Source organism: Chelonoidis abingdonii, chromosome 12 (assembly GCF_003597395.2).
Source record: "Chelonoidis abingdonii isolate Lonesome George chromosome 12, CheloAbing_2.0, whole genome shotgun sequence".
NCBI classification, from domain to species: Eukaryota; Metazoa; Chordata; order Testudines; family Testudinidae; genus Chelonoidis; species Chelonoidis abingdonii.
In genome coordinates this window covers 4,830,659-4,856,248 of record NC_133780.1, presented here as the reverse complement: position 1 = coordinate 4,856,248, position 25,590 = coordinate 4,830,659, and the positions used below count along the sequence as shown (strand labels likewise).

Here is a 25,590-nt window from a genome sequence, read left to right as displayed (position 1 = left end):
CAGGCCTGAGCCCAGCAGTCAGCCTATAACTGCAATCACAGGGGAAGCCGTGCTCAGCCCAAGGGTGGAGCGCACACACAGGATCTTTAGAGAACTTGCAGCTAAAATCTAAAGCATCTCCGGTGAGTGTGCGCAAACCACAATTTTCTAAAGGCTTATGAGGTGGCCAAATTCAGGCAAAATTTTCCTGAGGCTGGCCAAAAGCACATCAGCCTTGACACACAGGCTATGCCCTTGCCCAGTTTTGAGTCCCTGCTCTGAAACACAGGGAGGCTACAGCTTCTTGAAGAAAGGGTCACCAGAACACTTTGGCTTGAGCAAAATAAGGTGCTTTTCCTTAGCCTCATTCTTAGAAATGGCTGAACTGTTTTCACTGAAATTTCTCCCACATATTCAACCTGAGACAGACACGCAGTGTTGAAAGTTTCAGCCCAAATGGATGACCCATGGCAAAGTTACAAGCAAATGAACACAAGGGCTTGTAAAGGGAAGCGCTGGGCAACTTTACCAGTTCCGCTTGCATTGCACACTGGGTAGGTATCCCAGCATTCCAAGTGCTTTAACAAATCAGGGTGGATTGAGGGATTCTAGCCTGTAGGAATCAGAGTCCAACTCCCAGGACCTTGCTGCATCCCAGCCATCAGCAAGACTGTAGGAACGAGGAAATGTCTCCCCTGTGCATCCGACAGGGGTTTGGCTCATTCCTGTTTCAGTGGTGAAATGAAGCGATCAGAGAGAAGTCACAACAGGGCGCCTATCTCTGTACTTGGCAGTGCTCATGGGCTCCAGCCGTAGACTTTGACCCTGCCGCGCCAGGCACTGTACAGACGCAGAGATGGCCCCTTCCCCACACAGCCAGCACAGACACCAAGGTTAAATTAGATGATCCATTTTTTTTAATCACCATGTTTATTACTAATGTACAAAATATACAAAACAAAAGGGGGAGGCTGCACCAGTGGGCAGGGCGTGAGGGGAGGACAGTTCATGTCTCAGGGAGAGACGGTAAAAAAATAAAACAATGGAAAGGAAACAAACCAAGCCCCCGATGCCAACAGCAATAAAGTCAGTCCGTTTTCACAGAAAACAGCTTCATGTCCCCCCACCCCCCAACCAATGACTCGCTAGCACCAAGGGGAGTCACGTGTCTGCAGTCATCAGCGTGGTGAGGATGGATATTTACATCAAGGGGAGGCGCTCGGATCCCACTTGTTCTCACACACGTGGGGGGGACAACCTCATGGAGGGGGTGGAGTTAACAAGCAATCCCTTTGCTCAGTGGGTGGGGGGCAGTGGTTAAGGGACCCCTCTCCTCCCCAACTGAAGGATTGGTATCCTGCTGCTGTCAGATGGAGGGAGAAGTCTCCTGACCACGAGCCTGGGAGGGTAGTATTTCTGGGGGAGCTGAGGAGTGTGCTGGCTGCTCCTCAGGGCCAAGTCTCCCCAGGCAAAATGTCTTCAGAGTAGGTCTGCAGCAGGCAAACCCACAGACAGATCACAGCCCGGAGCCGGGTGAGGAAGTCGGGCAACCCCCCCTTTAAACCTTTGCTGGTTCCACAGAGATGTACACAGTGGTAACAACCCGCTTTGCCCCCCCTTGCCCCCAGGTCCCAGTGCAGGCGGCGGCTCTTGTGCTTGTAAAAAGTCACTGGGGGGGCGCGGAGTCAGGTCCCTCAGCACCTCCATCAGGTTAAAACGACACAGGAGGGAGTGGAGTGGTGGGGGGAATTCCCCCCCGCAGTGGTTCCTCAGTAGCAGCAGCCATGGGGGCGGGGGGTTGCTCCTTCCCTCCCCTGGGCATTACAAGGCCTCACAGAAGCCATAAGTGGTGGATGCAGCCCAAGTCCAACAGCAGGCACCCCAGAGTCCATGAAGTGGGGGCGGCTGTATTGGGCGGTTTCACGGGGCATCAGCGGGGTGGGGGAGGGCCCCGGGCGCTACGGCAGGGGCGGCCCATTCACTCCGGGATGGTAGAAGGCACAGTTGTTCTCGTACCTGCAGCTGCCTTTCAACATGAAGTGGCGACACACGGGGCGGCTCGACATGTCTGCGTGAGAGAAAACGGGGCGCAGGTCAGCCACGGCGGCGGGGCACGGCCAGAGGGGTGGCAGAGCAGGGCAGGGAATGGGGGAGAGACTACAGCTCCCAGCATGCAACACTCCACCCTAACCCAGACTGCCAGGAGCATAGATTAAAGCTCCCAGCATGCAATGCTTCACGGTAACTGGGCCACTAGGAGCTGACTATAGCTCCCAGCATGCAATGCTGCAGCTGAAACTGTCTCCCTTGTTCTCACAGGCCCATAGGGGGTCTCTGCCATTCTGGGCCCCGCCTCCAAGGAGCGGGGCCTGCATGATCGAATGGGTGCAATGCATGCTGGGTCTCCCCCATCGGCCCTCGCCACCTGCTGGATAAAAACGGGGGAGGGGAGGGGGCACTCACAGGCCCCTCCCACATAGGGGCAGGGCCATTCCAAAGCCACGGCCCTCTGCTCCCCCTAGAGGGGAAGCCAAGCCCCCTGCAATTACCTCCTCCGTGGCCTCCACCATGACCCCGGCCATGATCCCCTGGGTGGCCTCTGCCGTGATCTCCTCCGTGGCCACCGCCATGACCGCCGCCTCCGTGGCCTCCACCATGGCCGCCGCCTCCGTGGCCCCCACCATGGCCGCCGTGGCCCCTGCCGTGGCCTCCACCATGGCCTCCGTGACCTCCGCTGTGGCCACCGCCGCCGTGGCCGCCTCCTCCACCCATGCCGTTGTTAGGAGGCCCACCTCTGCCATTGGGGGGGCCACCACTGCGCCCACCTCCTCCTCGCCCCCGGAAGGGGAGCTCCCCGCCTCGCCCCCGGTGGAAAGGGCCTGGTCCAGGCCCCGGGCCGGGGCCACCCCCTCGCATACCCCCATGAGGGTTTCCCCGCATGCCGCCGTCAGGGGGATCCCAGAACTCGCCTCGCTGGGGAGGGGGAGGGCCCATCATCCTGGGCCCACCAGGCATGCCGGGACCTGGGGGCATGTTGGGACCCCCCGGGCCACCATGGGGACCTAGAGGAGAGAGAGAGAGAGAGGGGCACAAAGGTCAGAGACTCCTCTTCTGAGCACCCAGGACAGAAAGACACCTGCTGCCAAACGCCCACCCTGCTCCATGCCACACACTGCCCCTTACTGAGCCCCCCACTCCTTTCAGCACAGCACCCCCTAGTACCATACTGGGGCACTGGCACCAGCACTGACTGGCAGGGCAGTGCCCCCTATCGAGCCTCTACCCCACTCCCCACAGCACAGCGCCTCTTAGCACAGTACTGGGGTCAGCAGGCCCTACTGACTCTGGCACACTCCAGCTGAAGGTCTGACAGTCCCGCCCCACCCCCAGAAGATGGTAGCTTCCTACTTACCAGGCATGGGTCCTGGCCCCCCGGGAGGGAAATGCTGCATGTTCTTTGGTCCAGGTGGGAATCCATTGGCGAGAGGCCCTTGGCCCAGGAGCCCGTGGGGCACTGCAAGACAAGAGAGAAGGGGGTCAAATACAGCCAATGGGGTTACAGTGGGGGGAAGGGGAGAGAGCAGGAATACAGGGATATACTTCCCACCCCTTCACAGCAACCTCCAATCCTAACCCAGGACATGTTTACATGGCCACCTCTCCTGGAACCCCCAGAGCAGGAAATCACACAGACCTGCTGTGATGCAGAGGGAGTGGGATGGATTGACCTGGGAATGTCATTTAGTTTTACTGGGACTGTCTGCATGGGGAATGGGAGAGCAGGGGATGACTTTAGGTGAGGGGTGGTACCTCAGCTAGGAAGTGGGGTGAGGAGAGTAGACACCTTTGCCGGGGAAACTGGACAAAGGGAGAGAGCCTGTTGGAGGGGGTTTTGGTTTCAGTTTTGGGATGGCAGGGCAGAGGCAGGGAACCCCAAGTCTGGGGTCTAAGATCCTTGCCCCCAGAGGGACCTGGGTGCGGGGTCCTGGTTGTACCTACAAGCCCTGCTTAGGTCTGTGTTCCTGTCATCTAATGAACCTTCTGTTTTACTGGCTGGCTGAGAGTCACCATGAATTGCAGGAAGTGGAGAGCACAGGGCCATGACTCCCCCCACTCCCCCGCAAGTGACACATGCACTTGCACACCCATGATGTCATCAGGATGCTGGGTGCACCAGCTCTCCCCTGACCCCAGCCACTCAAACCGAGCAAGGTCACATCCTTCGGATCACCCGCCTGCCAGAGCTCCTAGAGCTGTAGGGTTATAAGTCCCAGGCGCCCCATCGAGACAGACAGAAGGCAAAGAAACAGAAGCCAGAAGGCGACCAGCAGAACAGGATTTTCTCCTAGCAGCAGGAGGTGGGAACAGGGTCAGTGCCCCCTCCAAATGTCTCTTACCTCCTGAAGGCCCCGGGGGCTGTGTCTGGAGGTTGCCAAGCAAGTGTTTGATCTTGTCCGAGTAATCTGGCTGCTTCATTAGCTCCTCCGTCTTGTGGTTGTTGGGCCCGCCCTGTGCAGGGAAGGGAGACAGGAGGGGCAGGGTTAGACAGAGTGTCCCTCCTTCCTCACATGCGCACACACACACTACACCCCCTCACCTCTCTCTGACCTCTAACTTCAGGGCACTGTGCTAGTCCATTAACCCCTCTAGCTGGGGCCAGGGGCTGGCTTGACTCAACCGCTTTGGGAGAAGGTGGTGATAGGAAAGAGTCCCACCACCCTACGCATCCTCTGACCCCAACTATTGCTCAGCTGGTGCATTGCCAGGGTTTCCCCTTCCCCCTAAATGCTGGACCTTCAACCAAGCTGGAGGCAGGGAGACCAGGCCAATGGTCTGCTCCAGCAGTGGTGGGGTGGCAGGGGGAAGCACTGGTCTGCTCTGGGGGAAGATGGGCCAGGGAGGCCCTACCCACAGAGCAGCGCAGAGTTTATCCTTTTGGTGCCGGACCTTTCCGCTACGGGGAGCCTATAGGGTCAGACAGGCTACGCAGCAGCTCCAATTACCATGATGGAGGTGAGGATCTCCTGCACGTTCATGGAGGAGCTGGGGTTGGGGCCCTGAGGGCTCTTGCCGGCTCCCATGCTCCCCATCAGGTTGGCCAGCACTGGGGGCAGCTTGGAGGCCCCGGCTCCGTCGGGAGACTGCGAGGCGGCGGCTGGGTCGAGTCCTTCCTGGTAGGCGGCCTCGTCCATGGTGCATTCCTGAGAGAGGGGACAGAGGAGACACTGGAGTCAGGATGGGCTGAGGGTGGGGAGGACGCCCCAGCCTCAGGGGCTGAGGGTCATGGCTGGGCGCTCGGGTTCCTGGGCCTTTGCCCTTCTCTAGCCCCTCCCTGTTTATACAGGGGAGACAGAGACACAGAGTGAGGAAGAGCCCCCAGGGAGCTGGGAAATGATCCCCCTGCTCTAACCCCTAGACCCCTTTCACAGTGAGGACCCAACCCAGGAGTCCTGACTACCAATCCCCCTGCTCTACCCCCACAGGTCCCCTCCTTCTGTCCCCCAAAGCAGGGCAGAGAACCCGGGGCCCTGGGCCAGACGTACCTCGTCGAGCGGGATGAGTTTGGGCGGCAGGGGTTCGTATGACTCCGGGTCGGGTTCGTGGGGACTGTCTGGAACGCTGTGGAGAGGAGAGAGATGCTGGTCAGAAATTAGCACTGAGGCGTGGTCGTAGCCCCCCCATTGATGGGGCTCTCAGCACAGCCTGATGCCCGCCCCCACCCCTTAGCTCCATGCACGGCCTCACAGGCCAGGTCCACACACCCCCTAGCATCCACCCACCATGGGAAGCAAAGACAGCAGGGTCAGAGGGGGTCCTGGGGGGGCTCATCTGCTGGAACCGCTGGAGCTGAAAACTGGGTCTGTGTTCCCTGAGTCGAACAACCAGGTTAACAGGCTCAGAGGCAGCAGCCGGCTCATGTGCTGCTAGAGAGGGACAGAGCCATGCTGGATTTAGGTAGGTGCCTTAAATTTGACACGCTGGCTGTTGCACAGTGCGGCCATTAGAGGGGGGCAAAAAGCCTACATTGCCCAACTGGGAAATGGCACCCCGGCCTGAACCCCCAGTACCCTTCCAAGCCCTCGCCCTGCTCCCCAGGGCCACACCCACCTCTCCTTGGAAAGGAAGATCTCCTGCAGGATGCCCTTCTCCCTCTCGGCCTGGGTGAACTTTTCACGGCTGCCGCTGCCCGGCTGCACCAGGGGGCTAGGCAGGTCGATGAGCTTGGGGTAAACCCAGGGCACCTTCTCTTCCATGGCATCATGGCTGAGCCGGCGCGCTGTCTCGAAGGCATGCCGGTCCTTCAGCATCTCTCGCTTGGCTGCCTCACCGAAGTCCTTGATCTTGTTCACGTTGACTGCCAGGGGAGACGAAGAAACAGGGAGGGGTTTAATCAGAAGACAGACAGGCTGCTGCTGTCCAGCCGATGGGAAGGGTGCGACACCCCCACTCTGTAACAGGTGTTCTAAGGCCTTGTATCCCTTTTCCCACTCGAGAAGCCAGGTAGTCCCCTGGTGCTGGAGCAGAGCTGGCACCCCCTAGAGGGAAAGGCCCCATGTCCCATACCCCAAGTGCCGGATGGGAGCTGGTGCCCCTTAGAGGGAAAGGCCCATGCCCCAGTACTCACCCCGCTCAGTCTCATCCAGCTCGAAGTAGAAGTACTCCCGCAGCTTGCTCTCTTCAGGCCAAGTCACTGTTTTCTTCTTCTTGCCCTTCTTGGTAAGCCGCGTGGAGTCAGTGGCACTCTCGGAGGGCTTGGCATCCGAGTTCTGCTCAGACGAGGCTGTGGGGACGGGACACAGAGCGGCTCAGCGACCAGACACAAACACGCCCCCCCCCACGGAGCCTGGATCTAACAACCAGCGCCAATGCCTCCTGGGCCCAACCCAGGACCCCCAGGTGAAGACAGCCCTGCCAGCCGCACAGTTCAGCTAACACAGGGGCTGCCCCCCTCTGCCAAGGCAGCTGTATCCCAGCTGGCATAGCACACCTGGCCACATGCATTATGGAGTTTTATGGTCTCCTAGGTGGCAACATCAGGTCTGATCCAACACAGCAGGATGTTGGGCTGACACCCACCACCCACCCAGCGTTAGCACAACAGAACCCGTTGGCTCCAACGCCTTCTCCATCCTTACCAGTCTCCATCAGCTCTGGGACCTCTACTGCCGGCACAGGAGTACCGGGCCGATCCACCTCCATCGGCTCGGATGCAGTAGCAGGTTCTGGAGAAGATGGCTTAGCAGTGCTCGCTTCTGGGGCTGGCTTCCCTTCAAATGGGCTCGCCTGGGACATAGAGAGAAATGTGGAATCAGTGTAATTGGAACCAATAACTCCCAGACCCCACTCCCCTCTCATTGCTGACATTAGAATCCAGAGTCCTGTCTCCCAGTCCCCTACTCTAACCCACCAGAACCCCCCTCTCTCCTCCATCTGGTGACAGAACCAAGGGGTTCTGCATCTCAGCCTGCCGCCCCCGCATCCCCCCATTCCCCACCTCGAGGTGTTTGTACCTTGGCTGCCGTAGGAGACAAGACTTTCTTTTTCTTTTTGATCTTGATCCCTGGGATAGGGGCAGAGTTCAGGGCATCCAGGAAGCCCAAGCCCTCCATTGCTGCAGAGACGGCAGGAAACGAAAGAGGTTATACAAACTGAAGCTCCATGCACCTGCAACTTCCTGTGTTATCCTGCCCCTTCCGCATGCTATACCCCACTCCCCTCCCAGAGCCAGGGATAGAACCCAGGAGTCCTGACTCTCAGCCCCACCCCTGCAACTCCGTTACTTTCACCAACTAGACTCCACTCCCCGCCCAATACTGAGGATCAAACCCAGGCATCCTGACTACTGGGACCTCAATGTACTCACGCTGCGCAGGGATGATCTTGACTTTGATTTCCTTGGTGCTGTTGGGGGTGGTGTTCAGAGGCTTGTATTTTTTCTCTACTGGTGGGTTGTCTCCAGAGTGGGCGGATGTGCTGAGGGAAAAGCAGACATGGTACTGAGATGCTGAGGCCACGGCCCAGGAAAGGGCTCAGACGCTGCCCTAAGCAAGGACCAGGCAAGCCCAGATCACGCTGCGATCTGGCGTGAAGAGCACAGGAAGCACAGCACAACCCTAGAGCTGCTTTGCAGGGGGCTGAAGGGGCAAGCAGGGGTGGCTTGGGGAAGGTTACCAGTGCTGGGCCTGTACCACACACAGGGCCTCGGGCAAATCCCCTCAGCACTCAGACCTGCTTCCCAGCACTCACCGCTCTAACCACTAGACCCCACTCCCCTCCCAAGAGCCAGGGCCAGAACCCAGGAGTCCTGCCTCCCAGTTCCACACAGAGTGCTTCTCAGGACTGAGGAACAGAGTGTAAAGCTGAGTCAGACAGAGGAAGCCACAGACGCAAGGTCGGGATGCTTTCCCCAGAGCAGCGCAGGGTACTCAGACCTACCTTTGTCTCTTTATCGGCATCGGCTTCAGGTTATATTTTTCAGACACCACTACAGTGTTGGGGTTCTTCTTTAGAGGAACCAGTGAGGGAGTCTCCAATTCCAACCCTACAGCAAAGCAGAGCTCAGGTTAGCAGAATACAGCACGAGGCAAAACCACACACATTTTCATAGTACCTCATCTGCAAGGATCCCAAAGGATTTGTATGTTGGGATTGGTCACCCAGTGGAGAAATACAGAAATGCCACCTGTGGGGTTGGGCTGCTGGGGAACAGCTGCACAGCAACCAGCAGTTGCCCTGAGATGCAGCCACCTCCGGGGTGCGACAACTGGGGAACAGCCATACAGAATCCCATCCAAGGACTCTTACTCCCCCCGAAAGTTGAGAGATGCCCCTCCCAGTACCCACCAGTGGAGCGGAATTTGGCATGGCTGGGCGCCGTGGTGCGTAGCGATTTTGGCTTCTCTCTCTTCTTCTCCGGCGTCTCCTCTGCCTTGGCTTCCACCTTGGCTTCCTGAGGCTTCTCCTGGATAGGTGCTTTGCCCTTACTCTCTTCCTTCCGCTTTTTCTTGTCTCGCTCTGCAGGGAAGGGGAGGGTTAGGCTCCTGGGGGGGTTCAGGTCCCAAAGGCAGATGCCACCATAACAGCTCCTCCACCCTCAGGCTCCAGGGACTAGCCCGCAGCCTGCCCACATCTGGATGCGAGATTATGGGAGGAGCCACTGAGCAGTAAAGTGTCAGGGATCCCATGGCTAGAGAGTCCAGGCCCAGGATGCTGCGGGGAGGGGGAGTGTGCCCATTAGCGGGCTGAGGGGCCCGGGCTAGGACAGCTGGGGCCCCACCATTTCAATCAAGGTCTCCTAGGCGTGTTTCAGGGGCGTGACTCACCTGCAGGCTGCGCGCTGCTCTGGGAGCGGATGACACCCATCCAGTCGCTGACGAGGATGGAGGCCAGTCTGCGGAGCTCTGGAAGGGCAGAGAGGATAGAGGTTAGCACAGGGCAGCTCGCACCGAGCTCCAGTAGACGGGAGGAGGCACGACACACATGCACGCAACAGGGCAGTCTCTTACCTTCATCCTCGCTTGACTTGCTAAGCTGCTTCACCAGTTTCGCCGTGTTGTTCTGGAAGAGAACAGAGAGGGACAGACGGTTAGGGTCAGCACTGACCACAAGGGACAGGGTCCCCACCTTGTTCCCTGCAGCACAGAGCCCCTTAGCGCTGCATTGGGCCACCGGGTCAGCACTGACTGCTTTACTCACTTGCTTCAGGTGATCTACAGTGAGTGGCAGGTGCTGCAGCGTGAGCAGGATCTGCTGCAGTAGGGGCACGTTGCTAGATGCCTTGGAGCTGGTGAGCCAAGTGTTGAGAAGTTTGTAACCCCCGACCCGGATGAACCTGGGACAAGAGTAGAGCCAGGTCAGTGCTGGTGTCATACCTTCCCCCCGCCATGGGCTACAGCCAAACTTTGTACCATCTCTGCCTACTCCTTACAGCCCAGGATTGATCTCCAAGCACCTACCAGAGATGGGTCACTAAAACCCCATAACCTCCCTGAAAACCACTTTGCACCTCAGCGGAAAAGACACCCAACCATGGTCATACAGTGAGTGGCAGAGCTGGGGAGAGAACCCAGGAGTCCTGACTCCCAGCTCCCCCTTCTCTAACCCACTAGACCCCACTCCTCTCCCAGAGCTAGGGATAACCCAACTCCCAGGGCCCTCTCTCTGTAAGGAACCCTCCACGACTCTTACTTTGCCAGGATGTCTTGCGCCCGGGTCTGCAGCAGGATGTTCAGGTAGATGCAGCGACTGACCATTTTCTGTGCGTCTTTCATTAAACTGCAAGCAGGAGGGGAGAGATGAAAGAGAAGCTGAGCTGATGCAGTACAGAGAGATGAGAGCACATGACAAATGAACTGCCATGAAATCAGACCCCATAGGCTTGGGGGCCAAGAAGGATTAACAAGACTCATCTGGGAATAGCATATGGCTTCCTTCCCCTCTGTGGTGCACTGGCTCCAATCTGGCTCCCCCATTGGTGAGGGACTGACTGGCTGAGAGGGGATGGAAATGAGGCTTTTCTGCTCCAGTGAGCATTGGCTCTAACCCAGCCCCAGCCAGGGGCAATGGCTGGCTCAGAGTGGATGAGATTCTCATTAAATTCGGAAACCTCACTAATTTACTCCATCTGAGGATCTAGCCCAAGATTAAAACGTTCTGCCATTGTCACACATCTCCCTTTAATTGGAGAGGAGTTTTTGATGGGGTGGGGGGAGTAAATAATTCATAGGGCAGTTATAGTTGCCCAGTGCCTTGTCCACACCCTGAAGGACAAGGCAGTTGTGGGAGAGCTTTGGGAATCACTGAAATGCCTTCAAGCAACCTGCAAAAGGGACTTCCACTGAGATCCAGGATCAAGTAACATTTAGGACGAGGACTGGATGCATTTCTGAAACAAGGGGATGGAGTAACATCAAAGCAGCCTAGGGGATTTGGATGCACATCTTCCATTGAAGATGCTGATACCCAAGGCCAACTCCCCACCCAGTGCAAGTCAGCTGTGGTTCCAGTAGAGCCAAAGGGGCCAGATTCCCAAGGTGGTTCCCACTGACTCCAATGGAACTACTTTGACGCACACCAGCTGAGAATCTGGCCTCTGCATGACTAAAACCCCTAAACTGCCTTAAAAAGCCCCCAACAACTTTAATGCCAGCCATCATCAAGCAGATCAGCATTCAATAAATAAATAAATAAGACAAGGAAGGGAAAAGACTTAAAACAATCAAACATCTTTGCTCTGATGTGTCATTTTCACACAGCACCAGCTGCTTACTTCTACTCCGGGAAACTGAGGTTTTGCTACATTGTGTCCTGCCATACTAAAAATTCTTCCAACCACACATTTAAACTAGAGACTTACTTGAAAATCTTGGTGACCCCTTCTGTATTTTTGACTTCTCCATCTCTCCCCAGGAAGCAATCTAATCCTTTTAGGAGCTCATGAGGATCGATTGGTCCAGAGCCCATGATGGACAATTCTGAGGCAAGAAAGAAAAAAAAAAAGGGGGTTACTCTCAGCAAAGAGCACAGAAATGATATTGCACTGGTAAGTGGAATCCACACTTGATCAGGAAGGGTACAGATACTATACGAGTACAAAGTATTATCCTATTGTTGCCACCAGTCAAGAGAGAACCTGCTCGGAAAAGATCATCAGTTTTCAGCATCGGAAAACTAGAATTTTCCTAACCGCACACTCAACAGTTACAAACGCATATATCTAGGGCCTTAACCAGGATAGATCGGAACTCTAGTTTATTTCTTTGCCAACCTGTCTCCTCTATGATCAAGTATCCCCCAACCCTTTAGGAAATAAACAGAACAAAGGGACAGATACTTGGAGAAAATCCAGAGCTGGGAGTATCTTCACTAAGGGCTTTCTAGTCATGTTCCCACTCAATCACCTTGAGACTAACAAGTTTATGGCATACCACCATTTATTGAACCATGAACAAACACACAAGTGTTTTCAAGTCGGTATTCTCTTTTTAGACAAACCAGAGAGGAGAATGCTGATCTTTTTCTGAGACTAATTTTTAGTTTAGGAGTTACTGCACACTCAAGAATTTATACCCAGAGACCTTGATCAGAAGAGAGGTGTGGGTCTAAACCTTGGAATATTCAGTTGTTTACAGAGATAACCAAAGCTAATACTGACTTGAGATGCAATGCTGTTTATGAGAATGGGGCCTAAAATACATCAGCAGCTGTAAGTTTCAATCTATCTGTCTAAATTTGATTACCTACATACAAAAAGAAAAAGGTTCTACTTGAGTGAGGACAGTGGGTTGTGTTGGAATCTTATTTGTCAGAAAGAGCCATTGCAGAATTAAATCTTCTAAGCTGTGTTACTAAAGAATTTTTTTTTAAATAGAGGGGCCTGGATTGGAAGAAAAAAAACCCCGACATAAAAAAATAAACAAGACATATTTTGGGCTATGCTATTAAAAAAGATTAATAGGTTGTGGTGTTTTTTTTATTAATTTTCCTCCATAACATTTCCAACAGCCACAAGTTACAGATTGTAAATTACAAAGTTTATTTTGTTTTTAGAAAATGTAATGCACCAAGTTACAGGTACATGTTTAAACATCAAAAACTCAACAGAGCCACAAAAAAAATAAATGCAGAGGACACAAAAGCAAAGCAATGGGAAACACTCTGCCAAGTTGTTCCTTCATGCAATTCTTCATAGCATCCCGAAATGGAAGGCAGCCTGAAACAAGCGGATTAGTTTAACCAAGCATGGTAGGGGAAATCTAATCTGTTTGACTTTATTGTTCAACTGGGTCTTAGCTTTGCCAGAGGAGGAAAAAAGTTTATATATAAAGGGGAAAGGGTTAGGTTGAGACAGAGCTCCCTTCTCTGTATGTTGCACCAGACCTTTCAGAGTGGATGCTGGGAAAACAATGTTTAAGGGGAACTGGCAAACGGCTGATACAAAATTATGACTCTCCCCCAAAGTCAGGATAAGGCAGTCAGTCATGCATGGATAAATTATCCTGTTTGCCAGGACTCTGAGCATGAATGTAATACACCATCCCACTGTTTCCGTTAGGTCCTTCAGACCCAATGAGACCAACGATGGTGTGAATCCCTGGCATGTAAAGGGGTTATGGTAGTTATCCTAACAGGAAACAGTGTGTCTTAGTGCGAGAGTTAGTGCCGGCAAAACTTCAAACAATTAGTGGGAGATTTAGATAAGACTCTGAGTGCAGCTGAAGGGCCATTGGCAAGACTTTATCACCCAAAATTTGATCTTAAAAAATTGTCTTTTCATAAATCTTAATTTCATTGGAGAGAGAGACTTCTGTGTGTGGATACACACGGACACACCCCCCTCTCCCAGGCATTGCATGCCCTGCCTAGAACTTAGAAATTTAACAGACTGGGAAAGTGACCAGGCTAGTTAAATGGTCTCAGACCCTAGTGCAAGAACAGCCACACCATGGGAGCAAGGTAGAAGCGTCAATTTGAAGAGATTAATTGGAGAAATTAATCGTCTCGGCCTTTAAAGTGATTTGCCCTTGCCCTTTAAAGTGATTTGCAAACAAAGCAGACTTTCCTCCTACACCCAGAGTGAGGACCAGAGCCCAGTCTCAGGCACAGTGATATGTCTGTCACAGGCTCCTGCACTACAGAAGAATAAATGGAATTTGAGAATTGCAGAGACCAGGAATTGCTGGCTTAAAGTCAGGCTATTTTGTGTCAGTCAACTGCAGTGGGGGTGGGGGGGAAGGGGGCATAGACTACTGCTGTCCCTCTTAAAAGCTGGAGCATGCATGAACAAATCACTAATTGAGCAGTGACTTAGAGCACTGAGACTACTTCCCCTTAGTACAGGCTTCGAGATCTGGTGCAGACAGGAATGGCAGAGTTTACAGATGACTGGGATGCAGCAGGCCCAGTTTAAGCAGATCAGCTTTCCTTAATGGTGGCAACAGCCTCCCATTAACTCTCAGCCCAGGGAACACAGAGGGGTTCCCACTTGGAGACACTACACTCACCCCTTGGAATGAAAACTGCTTGCAGTATAGAGGAGTGGATAGGTTAACGAGCCCTCACGCTACTGCCTATCTGGGAAGCTTGTAACAATACAAGTTAAACTACAACAGTAGACAAACAGGACCAGGGCTGGGACATTGCTTAGAGACGCAGTGGCTGGGTCTGCTTTAGCAATACACAATAGATCTCCTTTGTATGTTACCCTTATCTGGGGGTGGGGGAGTGTAGTGTAGCTGCCTAGGCGCAAACAGCCCCCATGTTGTACAGTGAGGAATGATTAGTGTCGCTGGTAACTAGTGACACTAAGGCAACGTGCTCTCTGTTGGTAAGTTACACATATGTTGCATGAGGCACAGACACTGAGACAGCACTGAAACAAGTGAGGCTGTGTGTAAGGCTGCCAATGCAGCTTTCCTTGTGGGAGCAGAGGGGTTGGCGCGAGGAGGGAGAATTTACACACACACACAGATGGGCAGCATGGCTGAGTTCCAGAACTTTGTCAGCTGTGGCAGGCTGATCGAGGCTGGATTCAACATGGAAGGAAGTGATCCCCTCGTCGCTGCCTTTTCAGCAAAGTCCTTTCTCCGAGCAGGAGGGAAAAATATCCAACCACAGCCAGCTCTTCCAAGGTCTGGTGTGAACTCCTCCCCAATCAAGTCTCTCTCCAAGTTAACTGCAGAGATCCACCATCACTTACTGGGCAGAGGAGTTTAGTGGGAGCAAGACTAGACAGTAGGGAGCGATGGAAAGTTGTTACCAGCTGACAGTCGTTCGGTAGCTTGGGGAGGGGGGGGGAGAACCAGTTTAGGAGGTACAGGGTGTCAGTCCAGTTGCAAGGCATCCATGCTGAAAAGTCTCTGTGCCCGCAGCTCTCAGCAGAGAGCGGGACAGGCCATGGAGACTGAATTCCCCTCTCACCCCCCAGAGGTGGCCTCCTCCACACGCAAGGTGAATGTGCTTCAGCAGGGGAAAAAAGCTTGCAGTGCCGCTGCCAGGCTCAGACGTGCTTTGCTGGTGAAGAGAGGACTTCAGTCTCCAGGGCTGCCAATCCGACACCTGTCACCATCCACACAAGAGATCAAACAGAGTTATGTACACAGGAGAACTTAGCTATGGCAATGCACCCCAGTAGGGAAATCCCACCAGACGCCCTGATCATACTCCATGCTGGAAGACCAGGTACCATGATTACGAGAGAGTAGGAGATGTAAGACAGTTATAAGTCTAGACAGATCTATAAATAAGAGATTCCGGCCTACGAAGCAAAGGGTAAGGACGAATACACAGAATTGACCAAGGTAACAAATAAGGATTCCACTTTGTTGCCTTGAGGCTGCAGGAAGGTCTGAGAGCATGTGAATTCCCCCAGGCACAACTGGGCATAGTAAAGAAGAGTGGGAGCTTCCATTGCTCAGGGTTCCCAGCAAAGATTTTAAGTTCTATTAATAAAGATACACATGCATCAGGTTTATATGCACAGATGACAGGCTGCAACAGCTGTGTATTAGCATATGCAACTATTCTGATAAGTGCGATACTGGACTAAAGGACACCAGAGGAAAGATTAAGACAGCCATATCCTTGGCAACTGTGAGCAAATATTAGTTTCTAGACAATTTAAAAGAAATTTCCTGTGTTACCAACCCCTTCCCTGCCTGAACAAGACTAAAATCAGAAGTTAAAAAAATTCTAGCTTTTTCTTTTCTTTACTGTTTATGCTATTTACTTCCAGTATTTCTCAGCTCAAGCAGTAAGACGTGTTTCTATTCAATTTCACTTTTTGGCACACTGCTAAAGCTTAACACATTTGGAGTTGCCTTTGGTACAGATAGAGATGCTTGTGCTTACTGGAATTTGTAGCACTCATGGGAACTTACTAAAAGCTTTTTCAAAACAGATTAATTGCAAGTTTAGCTCAGTCTCTACAAAGATAACTTGAACATCTGTTTAAAAGGCAAACCGCAAAGGTTTTGTTAAGAGTTAATTGGCTTGGTAAGCACTTAAACATAAATTTCATACTTTGACAAGATACCCCCTCTCTAAGGGCCAGAGAAATCCAAACTCCAGATTTCTTGGCATTCCACCTAGACAGAGGTGTACAATAAGCAAGTGGAGTGAAGCCAGTGGTTAGAAATATGAAGTCAGATGGAAGGCTCCTACTTTAGGACTGGTTCCTACAGCTTACATTTGAATTAATGTTCAGCATGCACTCCTACCACAGTGATAGAGACAATAAACAGGTTCAGACTAAGTCCCTTCATTCAAGAGAGAAGCCTGGAGTTTCTGGCATTTTAAGTGCGGGAGAAAAGTATCTTTAGGGAACCAAATTAATACTCCCATTTTACAGGCAAAAATATAAAGATCGATCTATCTTCTGATCTACCCAAGGTCACACAGGAAGTCTGTAGTCAAGCCAGGAACAGAACCCAGGAGTCCTGACTCCCAGGCTCCCTGCTCAAGAGACAAAAGTAGAACTGAGGAGCCCAGTGCCTCAAACCAGATGGCATCTTTTCTCCTAAAACGACTGAACCCCTATCCTAAACTCAAGCCTTCAACAGTGGTTCTCAAACTTTTGTACTGGTGACCTCTTTCACACAGTAGGCCTGAGTGTGACCCCACTTTTGAATTAAAAACACTTTTTACATTTAACATTATTATAAATGCTGGAGTGAAGCAGGAGGTGGAGGCTGACAGCTCACGACCTGCACATAACCTCCTGAGGGGTCACCACACCCAGTTTGAGAACCGCCAGCAAGACCTTTGAGTTCACCTCTGAAAACATCGAAAAGCACAGTTAAGGCTTCAGTTACATATTTAAGCCTAATTTAGAGTGAAATTCACTCTTAGCCAACTACATGTCTAGTTTGATCCCACTCTCTGGGCCAACAGCTTGACCCCCAGTCAAGTGGAAGGAGCTCGAAGTTACAAACTCTGAACATGGATTATTGCAGTGTCAACCAGCTCAGGTATGTAGAAAGGAAATAGCATTCTACTCTGAAAAACTGCTATGAAATGGTATTGTGTGTCCATGATTCCAAATCAAGCATGTCAGGATATATATGTAGAAGGTTTTTGCTACCTGGCTCCTTACAAACCCAAGCCAGGCTCGGATAAGCAACTTTTTTTTTTTTATTGCTTGTGCATCTCCCATTAGAGAGATTCTGCTGGTCTGATTCTGTCCTCAGTCTCAAGAGGTCAGCAAATCTGGTTCTGCAATCAGACACCTTAATATGGGAGCATGGGTGCAGTGTTAGAGCACTATAACCTAAGGTTCCCAATTCTGTGCAATTCCCCACTCCACTAGATTTCCTGTGGCACCTTAGGCCTCACGCTCCCCATATGTAAAACAGGGATAACAGCACTGCTCTACCTCACAGAAGCATTGAGAGACTATGAATGTTGTGAAGCGCTTTGAGATCTACTGATGAAAAGCACTAGATGAGAAAGGCATTATCTGTGATTTGACAAGATGCCATTTTGGAAATATGCTTCAGAAGAGAAACATACTTTAAAGAACAGTTTCAAGTTGCTTTTATAGGAAAACCGTTTATCTACTGTTAACCTGAAGAAACTGGTCTTAGCAGAAACTCCTGGCAAAGCTTTAGAAAAACAGATAAAATGTTCATGACTTTGCCCAGAGTTTGTGTTTTGCATGCACCCTAGAAGGTCACATCACAAGCAGCATGTCTGTCCATTCCTCCCCAACAGGGGCATTTGATTTGAAAGCAGTGTCAATGGTGGAAGAGAAACCAAAACTTGTGTGGTCAACATATCCCTGCTTCATGGAGAACAAATGCCTCATATGAAATGTACGTAATGGAAAATGGTTGCCTATTTACCATTTTCATCCTAGCTCCCTAAACAGATTCTATGGTATTAGTCATACTCTGGCATTAGTGTCTATTTTTAAAGTAACACAAATCACTGCATTTGAATGCTCAGATCTGCACTTGTTCTGGGCATAAGCAACAGATTAGGTGTTCTGCAATTAAAGAATTTTTGGTTGGAAAATTTGGCCTGCTGTTAGCCATGGAAATAACCAAGCTTGACTTTAGACTTCACTGCCAGACACAGGAAGGAGCAGCCTTAAGACAAACATTGCTCTCAGACAGCAGGCTATCCAGAAAAACAAGCTACAGCTCGGTCACTTCACTCCGGTTCCTGAAATGCAGTCGCCTCTGGGGTGGAGCACTGTAGCTATTTATGGCACACAATGCTAAAGGTAAGCACAATATAACTGAACAGATAAGAATTTGGCTATGATGTCTGCTAGATGTTCACCTCCACTGAAACGAGTGGGTGATCTTGTCTGAAACCCTTTGAGGCATGGCTCTACTCTTTAAAGTGACTAAAGGAAACTTCTCTGGTTCCTGTGTGTATTAGATCTGCTAACTTTACAGATAACACATTTGATCCCTGTTAGCCCCACAGACCCAAAAAGGCTTTACGGGAGTGTGCCACATTCTATTTTAGGCTCACCCATGAGCTGCAGTGTAACTGCAGTCACATCTGGGTAAGCTTACTGAAATCAGGTTAAATGAAGGCAGAAATTAATTTGTACAAACTATTCCTGATGAAAATAGACTGAACCTAGCTTGACAACTGAATCCCAGCCTGAATTTGCAGGGCTAGCAGAAAGCCATTTTTATTTGCCAGTTGACTAAACAGGATCTAGAGTTCAGGGACAAAAAGCCACACAATACCTTTTACAGTGTTGCTTCTCTGAGTAGAGCTGTACTTTGAATTTAACCAAAAAAGCAGTGATTCAACTGTGAGTGCCTTAAGTCTTCCAAGCATTAATTCTAGTCCTGGTTAAACAATAAAGCATCAACAACATTTGCTGAACTAGTCCTGAAGCAGGGCAGAAACCAATTTATGGTATTTGCAGAACAGAGAGCATGATAAATATCAGCTTCCATCTCCAAATCCTAATATGGATGTTCAGAAATCCTGAGCGTCTAGACTGAAGTCAGTAAGTCTGAACACCAGGCCTACAGTTTATATGGTGCAAGAAATGCTCCCAGTGATGTGAACTTTTAAGCAATAGTCTTACATATTTCTACCCAACATTAAAGGCAGTTTCTGTAAATACACAAATAACACGATCATTTACAAGGTACAGTCAATGTCTGAGTGTCAATAGATTACTTCCTTCTGAGAAAAATCAGAACAGCTCAAGCTGGTAAGGAGAAGAGCAGCATTAGGTACACACTTTAGCCAAAAAGAGGTTATCCTAGAACATGAATCATTGAGCTGGTTCACTATCACTTAAAAGGATACAAGAACAAAGACATTTTTTAAGCAGACTAAAATTTACAAGATCTAACAAGTTCAACAAAATTCAACCACCACCAATTTGCAACCCAAACATCGCAGCTTTAAGGGCAGAGAACGAGAAGTGAAATTGAATAGAAATATGAACTAGCGTGCTCCTCTGTGAGAAATAGAGGAAGTAACCAAACTTTTCCGATGACAGATTTCAAAATATCCTTTGGGTTTGAGCTGAAGTTAAACACAGATAAAGGCATTTTTCAGAAGTTACGATTTTAGCCTTGTATTTTAAACTCCATCTTTTGGGAGCCTAGAGTGAAAAAGACAGAAAAGTTTTTAGTCCAGTTAGATTTGAATTTGTGGTTCACCCCTTTGTAAGGGATCTAGTTAATTTCTCCCAGTGCTAATGAGAGTGCCTATGGGCAATAAGAAGCCAAGGACGACACGGGAAGCTGATTTTAAGCAGTGGGTCATACAACAGGGACTCTCTTCAGAGCAACTTATATTTATCCACTGCCAAGATCTAGCCAGTCAGTATTGACGTAAAGAGCATCAAAAGTACACAGCTGTGCCAATTTAAGAGAAAGACAGCTGTGTGCTCCTGCCCCAAAAGGCACAGGAATCCTGCACAGACTGGGTCAATTTCTGAATGTTATGGGGGATGGGATTTACTGAAGTAAGCATATCCAGAGGGATTACAAGCAGCTATGGACATGGCACAGATAGAGAGCCTTGAGGGTCTGGATGGGATAGAAAGATACAGAGGACAGATGACATACCACAAGCAAAGCACAGCTACTGATCTATTAGGATTTAAACCCCTCCACAAGTAGTGTTCCAGTACAGCTGAGAAGTTAGATCCCATATGACTGGAGACCACTGGGAGAGTTGTTTTGTACTTACAGTTTAGAGATAGAAATCAGGATTTTATTCCAATGAAGACAGACATCTTCATATCCTATAATCCTATTAATATATATCACAAAGGATTTTTAAGACTTGGTATTCTAATCCCTAACACTGGGGAGTGACTGAGAACTGCCAGTTACTGTAACATTACAAAAACAGCTGTTAGATATGATTAAAACCATCCTGATGGAATAACCCTTCTATAACATCTTCTAGCTGAGGCTCTCAAAGCATTCTAGTAACAACAAAGCAAGCCTCACAGTGTCTTCCCACTTCAGTCCCCAGTAGGGATGGGGAAGGGGAAATGAGCTAGTGGCTTTTTCTTTATCTGTTTATGTCTACATTTCAGTGCCAGAGGGTTAGAATCCAGGAGTCTGGACTCCCAAAGATCCCCCCGCCCTTTTTCCTAACTACCACACTCCCATCAAAATACACACATGACCCATGAGCCCCAAGCACCAAATTCTCTGGCATTATCTACACTCTTTCCCAAATCCAGACACAGATAAGGAATCCCAACTCCCAGCATTGTGCTCTAACAGGATAATCCTCCCCTTCCACCTATGGCAAGGAAACTAGGATTAGTTTGTTTCTAAAAAACAAAAAGTACTCCCCTTCCCTTTGAAAGGACAAAAGCCACTTCAGGGACTACAGCAGTTAAAAAAAGACTAAATTCTGCCAGATCTTTAAATTTAAAGATCTGGACCCCCATGTATTCAGAGACCTATTGATTTCCTCACACCTGAGTTTTCCCTGGGGGTCTAAACACTAAACAAGAGGCCATGCTACCTCAAATCCGAAGTAATCTTTACAATATGTTGTCCACAAATGGTCTCAGCATAACTGAGGCTTCAAATGTGACAGAGAACCTGCCAGTGACTGTCAAGGTTACTAGGCTACAGCAAAGAGTTCAGCTTCTGGCACTGTATCTTTGCCCCTTTAACATCTCAGTGTCTTACTTCTCCAACCCCATCTCGTATCTTCACCCACATGAGCGAGACCATGAGATGACAACTTCAGGAAGGTGAGGGAAGAAAGACAGCAGGAGCAGATGACTTCTAGAACAAAAGCCTGTTAACAGAATTGATAAAACAGAAGCTGCATTCCTTACGCAGTAAACTTCAGTTGCTCTTAACACCAGTCAGGAACTACTAAAGTACAAAAACTTCTGTACTGGGATTTTTTTAAGTGTGATATTAAAATACTTTTAAAAGCCATCTTTAGCCAAACCCCTATTGAGCTCTCTTTAGATAAAGATCACTGACTGCACAGAACAAACATCAAGTTCAGCAATCATTTAGGCTTCTGGCAAGAGGAAGTTTTAGCGGTACTCACTGTGTGTTCACCCACATTTACCCTTAGTTCATTTTTAACCCAATCTTCAAGTCTCCCAAATTGAGGATCACGTTTTCTTAAAAAATCGTTTTAAGAAAAAGCCTTTACAGACAGATCCCAGTTTCAAATGTTTGCCTGACAAAACTCAGCTGATCAAGTGTGTTGTCTATTTAAATGTCTGAATGGATTCTGGTCTATTTCCTAGTGTTTGGTTCAAAAAAGTTTTCCTCTCATCGAATGTTTTTCCTCAAAAAATTAAATAGATTTTTTATTCTTAAGAGGCTGCAAGAGCCATTGCTGTTTCATCAACCTCTCTGGCTGGATCTTTTGTTATTTTCCTTACTTAGGATATTTCACCTCCATTAGTCTTCTGCGTGCTTGGAAATATAGAAGTGCGCACAACTGCAACACAGCGAATGGTCCCAGTGCCAGCATTAAGTGGACCCACTGATTTGCACAATCTCTAAAAGGCCTTTGCTAAATTTGCTGCTTGCATACAACTTACCTCATCCTGCCTGCACTATACATACAGCTGCTAAGGCCCAACCCCGAGAGAAACTCAGCACCCAGAACAACTCTTAATGACTTCAAAAGGATTGCAGCTCAATGCTTCAAGCTCAGGCCATTACAGGCTGTACATTGTTCAGCCCCCATGAGACTAAAATTCTGAATTGCTTTACACTGCATGAAATGCTACCACTGGACACTGCAGCAGGTATTTAACCTGCTGGGTTTGAAAAATCTGCCTTGTGAAGTCCCACTTCATGTTAGAAACAGTCCAGAAAAAAATCCAGCAGTTAAAAAAAGATAGCTCTCAGTCACAAAAGCAGCCTCTCCTTGGTTAAAAGCTATCGGACGCTCATGCAGATCCAATGGGTTGGCTCTGGTAAAAGAAACCAGATTTCTCTAATGGAAAGTCTCAAAAAAATTTAATTTGCAGTTGTCTTAACAGATTGGCAAACTCTTAAATCAAGACTCAAAATATCCTTACAGCCTCTGCATGCATCAGTCGCTGTCACTGCGCGGAGTTGACAATGAAAGAAGAATCAAAAAGAAATAAGCAAAGTGGTCTGGAACAGAAATGAAGGTTGTGAAATGTAATTAATACCAGAAAGGTTTGCTTACCCGTGAATTGTGGCTGTTCCCTCCCTTTGATGAGGGCTTCCCTTTTTTTCCTAATGATCACTTCTTTTCCTAGTACATTGTACAGGAACTATGGCACTGTGGAATGTGGCAAATTAATTGAATACAAGACTTTACCTTTCCCTTGCCCAAGACGACACTTGGGGTGTGTGTGGCTGGAGAAAATGCACGCAACCCTCCCACCCCCAGAATATCCTTGACAACAGATTTGTGGGTTATGTACAGCACCTTTGGAGTCCAGTGATAGCATTTCACATCTGTTGTAACAAATCAGATTACATTAACTGATCAAGAGGAATGCTCCCCCACTTCCCTTCAGAAAGTCTGAGGGAGACAAAGCAAGACCGTCTGCTTTACTGAGCATGGAAGCTGGATAGAAACCAATGTAAGTTACAAATACAGCCTGATAAGACAGACAAGACAGCGGAGGTCCAAACTCGGTTATGTTGAAACCTATAAAAAGAAAGAAACCTGGCGGACTTAGGATCATACTTTGTACTCATATATTAACTTGTACCTAGAGAATTCCTGTAGATGAAACAGCCAGGAGTGGAATTTGGTTAGAACAGTTTAGAAAGGTGAAGGGGGGGGACCACACGCACTGGGTGCATTCCCCTCCTCCTCCCTCATCTCATTCCCTCCATCCCATGCCTCCAAATGCGAGCCAGTCGGTGGGAGGAGTTTGCTCAGAGCTGGTTACATCACCTCCCTGCCCATGGGTTTTTGCTTTTGTACAGGAAGAGACAAAATGAGGCAGACGCCATTTTAGAAGCACAACGGAGAGAGGAGGGAAAAAAACCACAAACAAAAAGGCTTCAGTATCTATTAAGAAGGAATTCATATAACAATACAGCCCCTGCCATAGATAGATATATACACACACACCCCTCTTCGTATCCTATAATCTAAATCCTACAAAGCTACACCTATTAAAAATACAAGAGGGGAAGCCAATTCTTGTTATCATGAGCCAAATTCACTATAGAATCTCCCCATCACCGGGGGCGGGGGGGGGGAAGAAAGGGGGGGGCTAATTTGTTCCCCTCCAAAGTATGGGAGGGGCAAAAAAAGAGGGGGGGTAAAAAATGGGCTCTGCAAAAAAAAAAAAAAAAAAAAAAATGCTGCTTGCCAGAACAAAGACAAGGAGACAAAACAGCTTCGCCATCTTTAGTAGGGAGGGGAAAATAGAAAGCAAGAATCACATTTTTAGAAGCACATTAGATTTTGTTATAATTGGAGTCTAAATGTTATCAAATTTCATGCCGCTTTAAAAAATTAAATTACTTAATTTTAACAAGATTTGAAAGTTTTAAAAACCAACTCTTGCAATCTTTATTTCTAGATTGCCACCCAATTCTTAAAGATTACCCTTTTGCCGACTACTACATATATATGCAAATACATTATTAAAGTGGTACCCCGGGTTCTAAAAAAATAAATTCACACCAAAAACCCTAGCATTTACATTGAATTTGAAAATTTAGAAATGGATTTGACATATCACCATAAGGTTATTTTTTAAACTAACCCATCATTGTCTAACACCATTGATCTTTCTTGCTTCCCTTGCCACTTATAGCCTTACCCTGCAATCTTTATGTACAGATTGCTCATTTTCCTTGTCTCCCACACAAAAAAGCGATACTTTATGGCTCAGTCACCGCCATCTTTTGTGTGGGAGCTCATTAACCCTTCATATTCATGGAGACGATGGATTTGTCTAAGAGACCATCATACTCCTTATAAATATGCATTTATATTTTGCAAAATGCCTGACTTTTAAGGGTTAACCATCTTGAAACAAAGCCTACTTTCCTCTCAATTATATACACATTTTCGGTTTCTTCCTGGCGTTAATTCTTTTTGGTACAGAGGAGGAATTTTTTTTTTGGTCAGTTGGTTGAAAATTCGACACTTACTATCCAATAATTTTTCTTCGACAGCGCTTCAAGGTTTGTTATTTTTTTGTTTGATTAAAGTGGTGTATTTTAAAGAAAAAAAATAATTGATTTGTTTTTGGTCATGGCTTTAAAAAAAATACAGCAACTTTTTGGGGATTTTTGGTGGTTTGTCGAGATAAAGAGATGCAAAAAGTTGCTAGATTTAAAAAAAGGATCAGGACAGGCTGTTGCTAATTATTTTTTGTTTGGTCTTTTGGTATGTTTAAGTGGCAGTTTCCTTCAGGTCACAAAGAATTTGAACGGCTTCCCAAGGACGGTCGAAAATATGGTGGCTGCTTTTTTGTGTCTTCCAAGGACCAAGTGGGGGGGGATTTTTCTCTTTCTTGTAGCAAATTCGACGCCAGTCTCAAGACCAAACCAACCTAGAACAGAAGAGAAGGAAAAAAAACAACAACATTGAAATGAGCATTTTTAGACACAAAAGGTAACCCCCCGCCCCAAGATTTTTAACTACAAAACTACAAAATTTGACAAAAACGTTAATTTTTAGGCTTTTGTTGTTTTTTTTTTTAAAAATCACTGGGATCTGGGCTGCGGTAAATTTTTGCAAATCTGTGGATTGGGTGGATCTGGGAATGAAAATGAGGATTTATGCGGAACCAACCCGGGGGGGGGGGGGTGCTTGGAATTTCATGGTTCAAAGGAAACTCAGTTTCAATTAAAAGCCCCGTTCCCTGCTCAGACCCAGGGGGTTAATCAGCAGCAGACATTAATAATAATCAAGCTCATTCAGAAGGGCTAATAGCAGCCCCCAAAACCATTCCTCCCCCTCCCCCACCCTGTTCCCCCACCTCACGCTCCTCGGAGCTCAGTACTCACCTCTAACCAGCCCCCAGAATGGCCGAACACCGCGCAAGTGGCGCTTTTTATATACAGCCCCGCCCTCCGTCCCCGCCCTCCTGCGGCTCGTGCTGCGGCGCGAGAACAAAGCTTCCGTCCTCTCCGCTTCCCCTCCTCCCTCGTACCCAACGGCCGATTACTCGAGAACCGA

The 25,590-nt window shown here is 48.9% G+C and overlaps 1 protein-coding gene across 2 annotated transcripts; it reads right to left on the bottom strand.

The window, feature by feature from the left end:
• Positions 1–873: 873 nt before the first annotated feature.
• On the bottom strand, positions 874–25,503 carry PPP1R10 (protein phosphatase 1 regulatory subunit 10). Of its 2 annotated transcripts, XM_032800397.2 has the most exons (20): positions 25,419–25,502; positions 24,558–24,961; positions 11,336–11,453; positions 10,168–10,254; positions 9,676–9,811; positions 9,486–9,537; positions 9,303–9,380; positions 8,824–8,994; positions 8,416–8,521; positions 7,844–7,953; positions 7,491–7,591; positions 7,116–7,263; positions 6,605–6,760; positions 6,088–6,334; positions 5,523–5,598; positions 4,983–5,180; positions 4,377–4,488; positions 3,392–3,493; positions 2,529–3,041; positions 874–2,047 (listed from the first exon to the last, which is right to left on the bottom strand). In XM_032800397.2, the coding sequence occupies exons 3-20, from the start codon at positions 11,440–11,442 to the stop codon at positions 1,938–1,940; spliced, it is 2,610 nt and encodes an 869-aa protein (XP_032656288.1). In that variant the 5' UTR covers positions 11,443–11,453; positions 24,558–24,961; positions 25,419–25,502; the 3' UTR covers positions 874–1,937. The 2 variants fall into 2 exon arrangements, with proteins under 2 accessions (XP_032656288.1, XP_032656296.1); XM_032800405.2 differs by lacking the exon at positions 4,983–5,180 and having other exon boundaries at positions 25,419–25,503.
• Between the last annotated feature and the right edge of the window lie 87 nt (positions 25,504–25,590).

Bases quoted from the DNA above. Each gene is read 5' to 3' on its own strand.
- PPP1R10 (XM_032800397.2), bottom strand. From the start codon at position 11,442: ATGGGCTCTGGACCAATCGATCCTCATGAGCTCCTAAAAGGATTAGAT. The intron at 7,954-8,415 runs GTAGGTCTGAGT...CTTTTCCCTCAG, and splicing joins ATGCCGATAAAGAGACAAAG to CACATCCGCCCACTCTGGAG. The intron at 3,042-3,391 runs GTAAGTAGGAAG...TCTCTCCTCTAG, and splicing joins GGGGCCAGGACCCATGCCTG to GTCCCCATGGTGGCCCGGGG.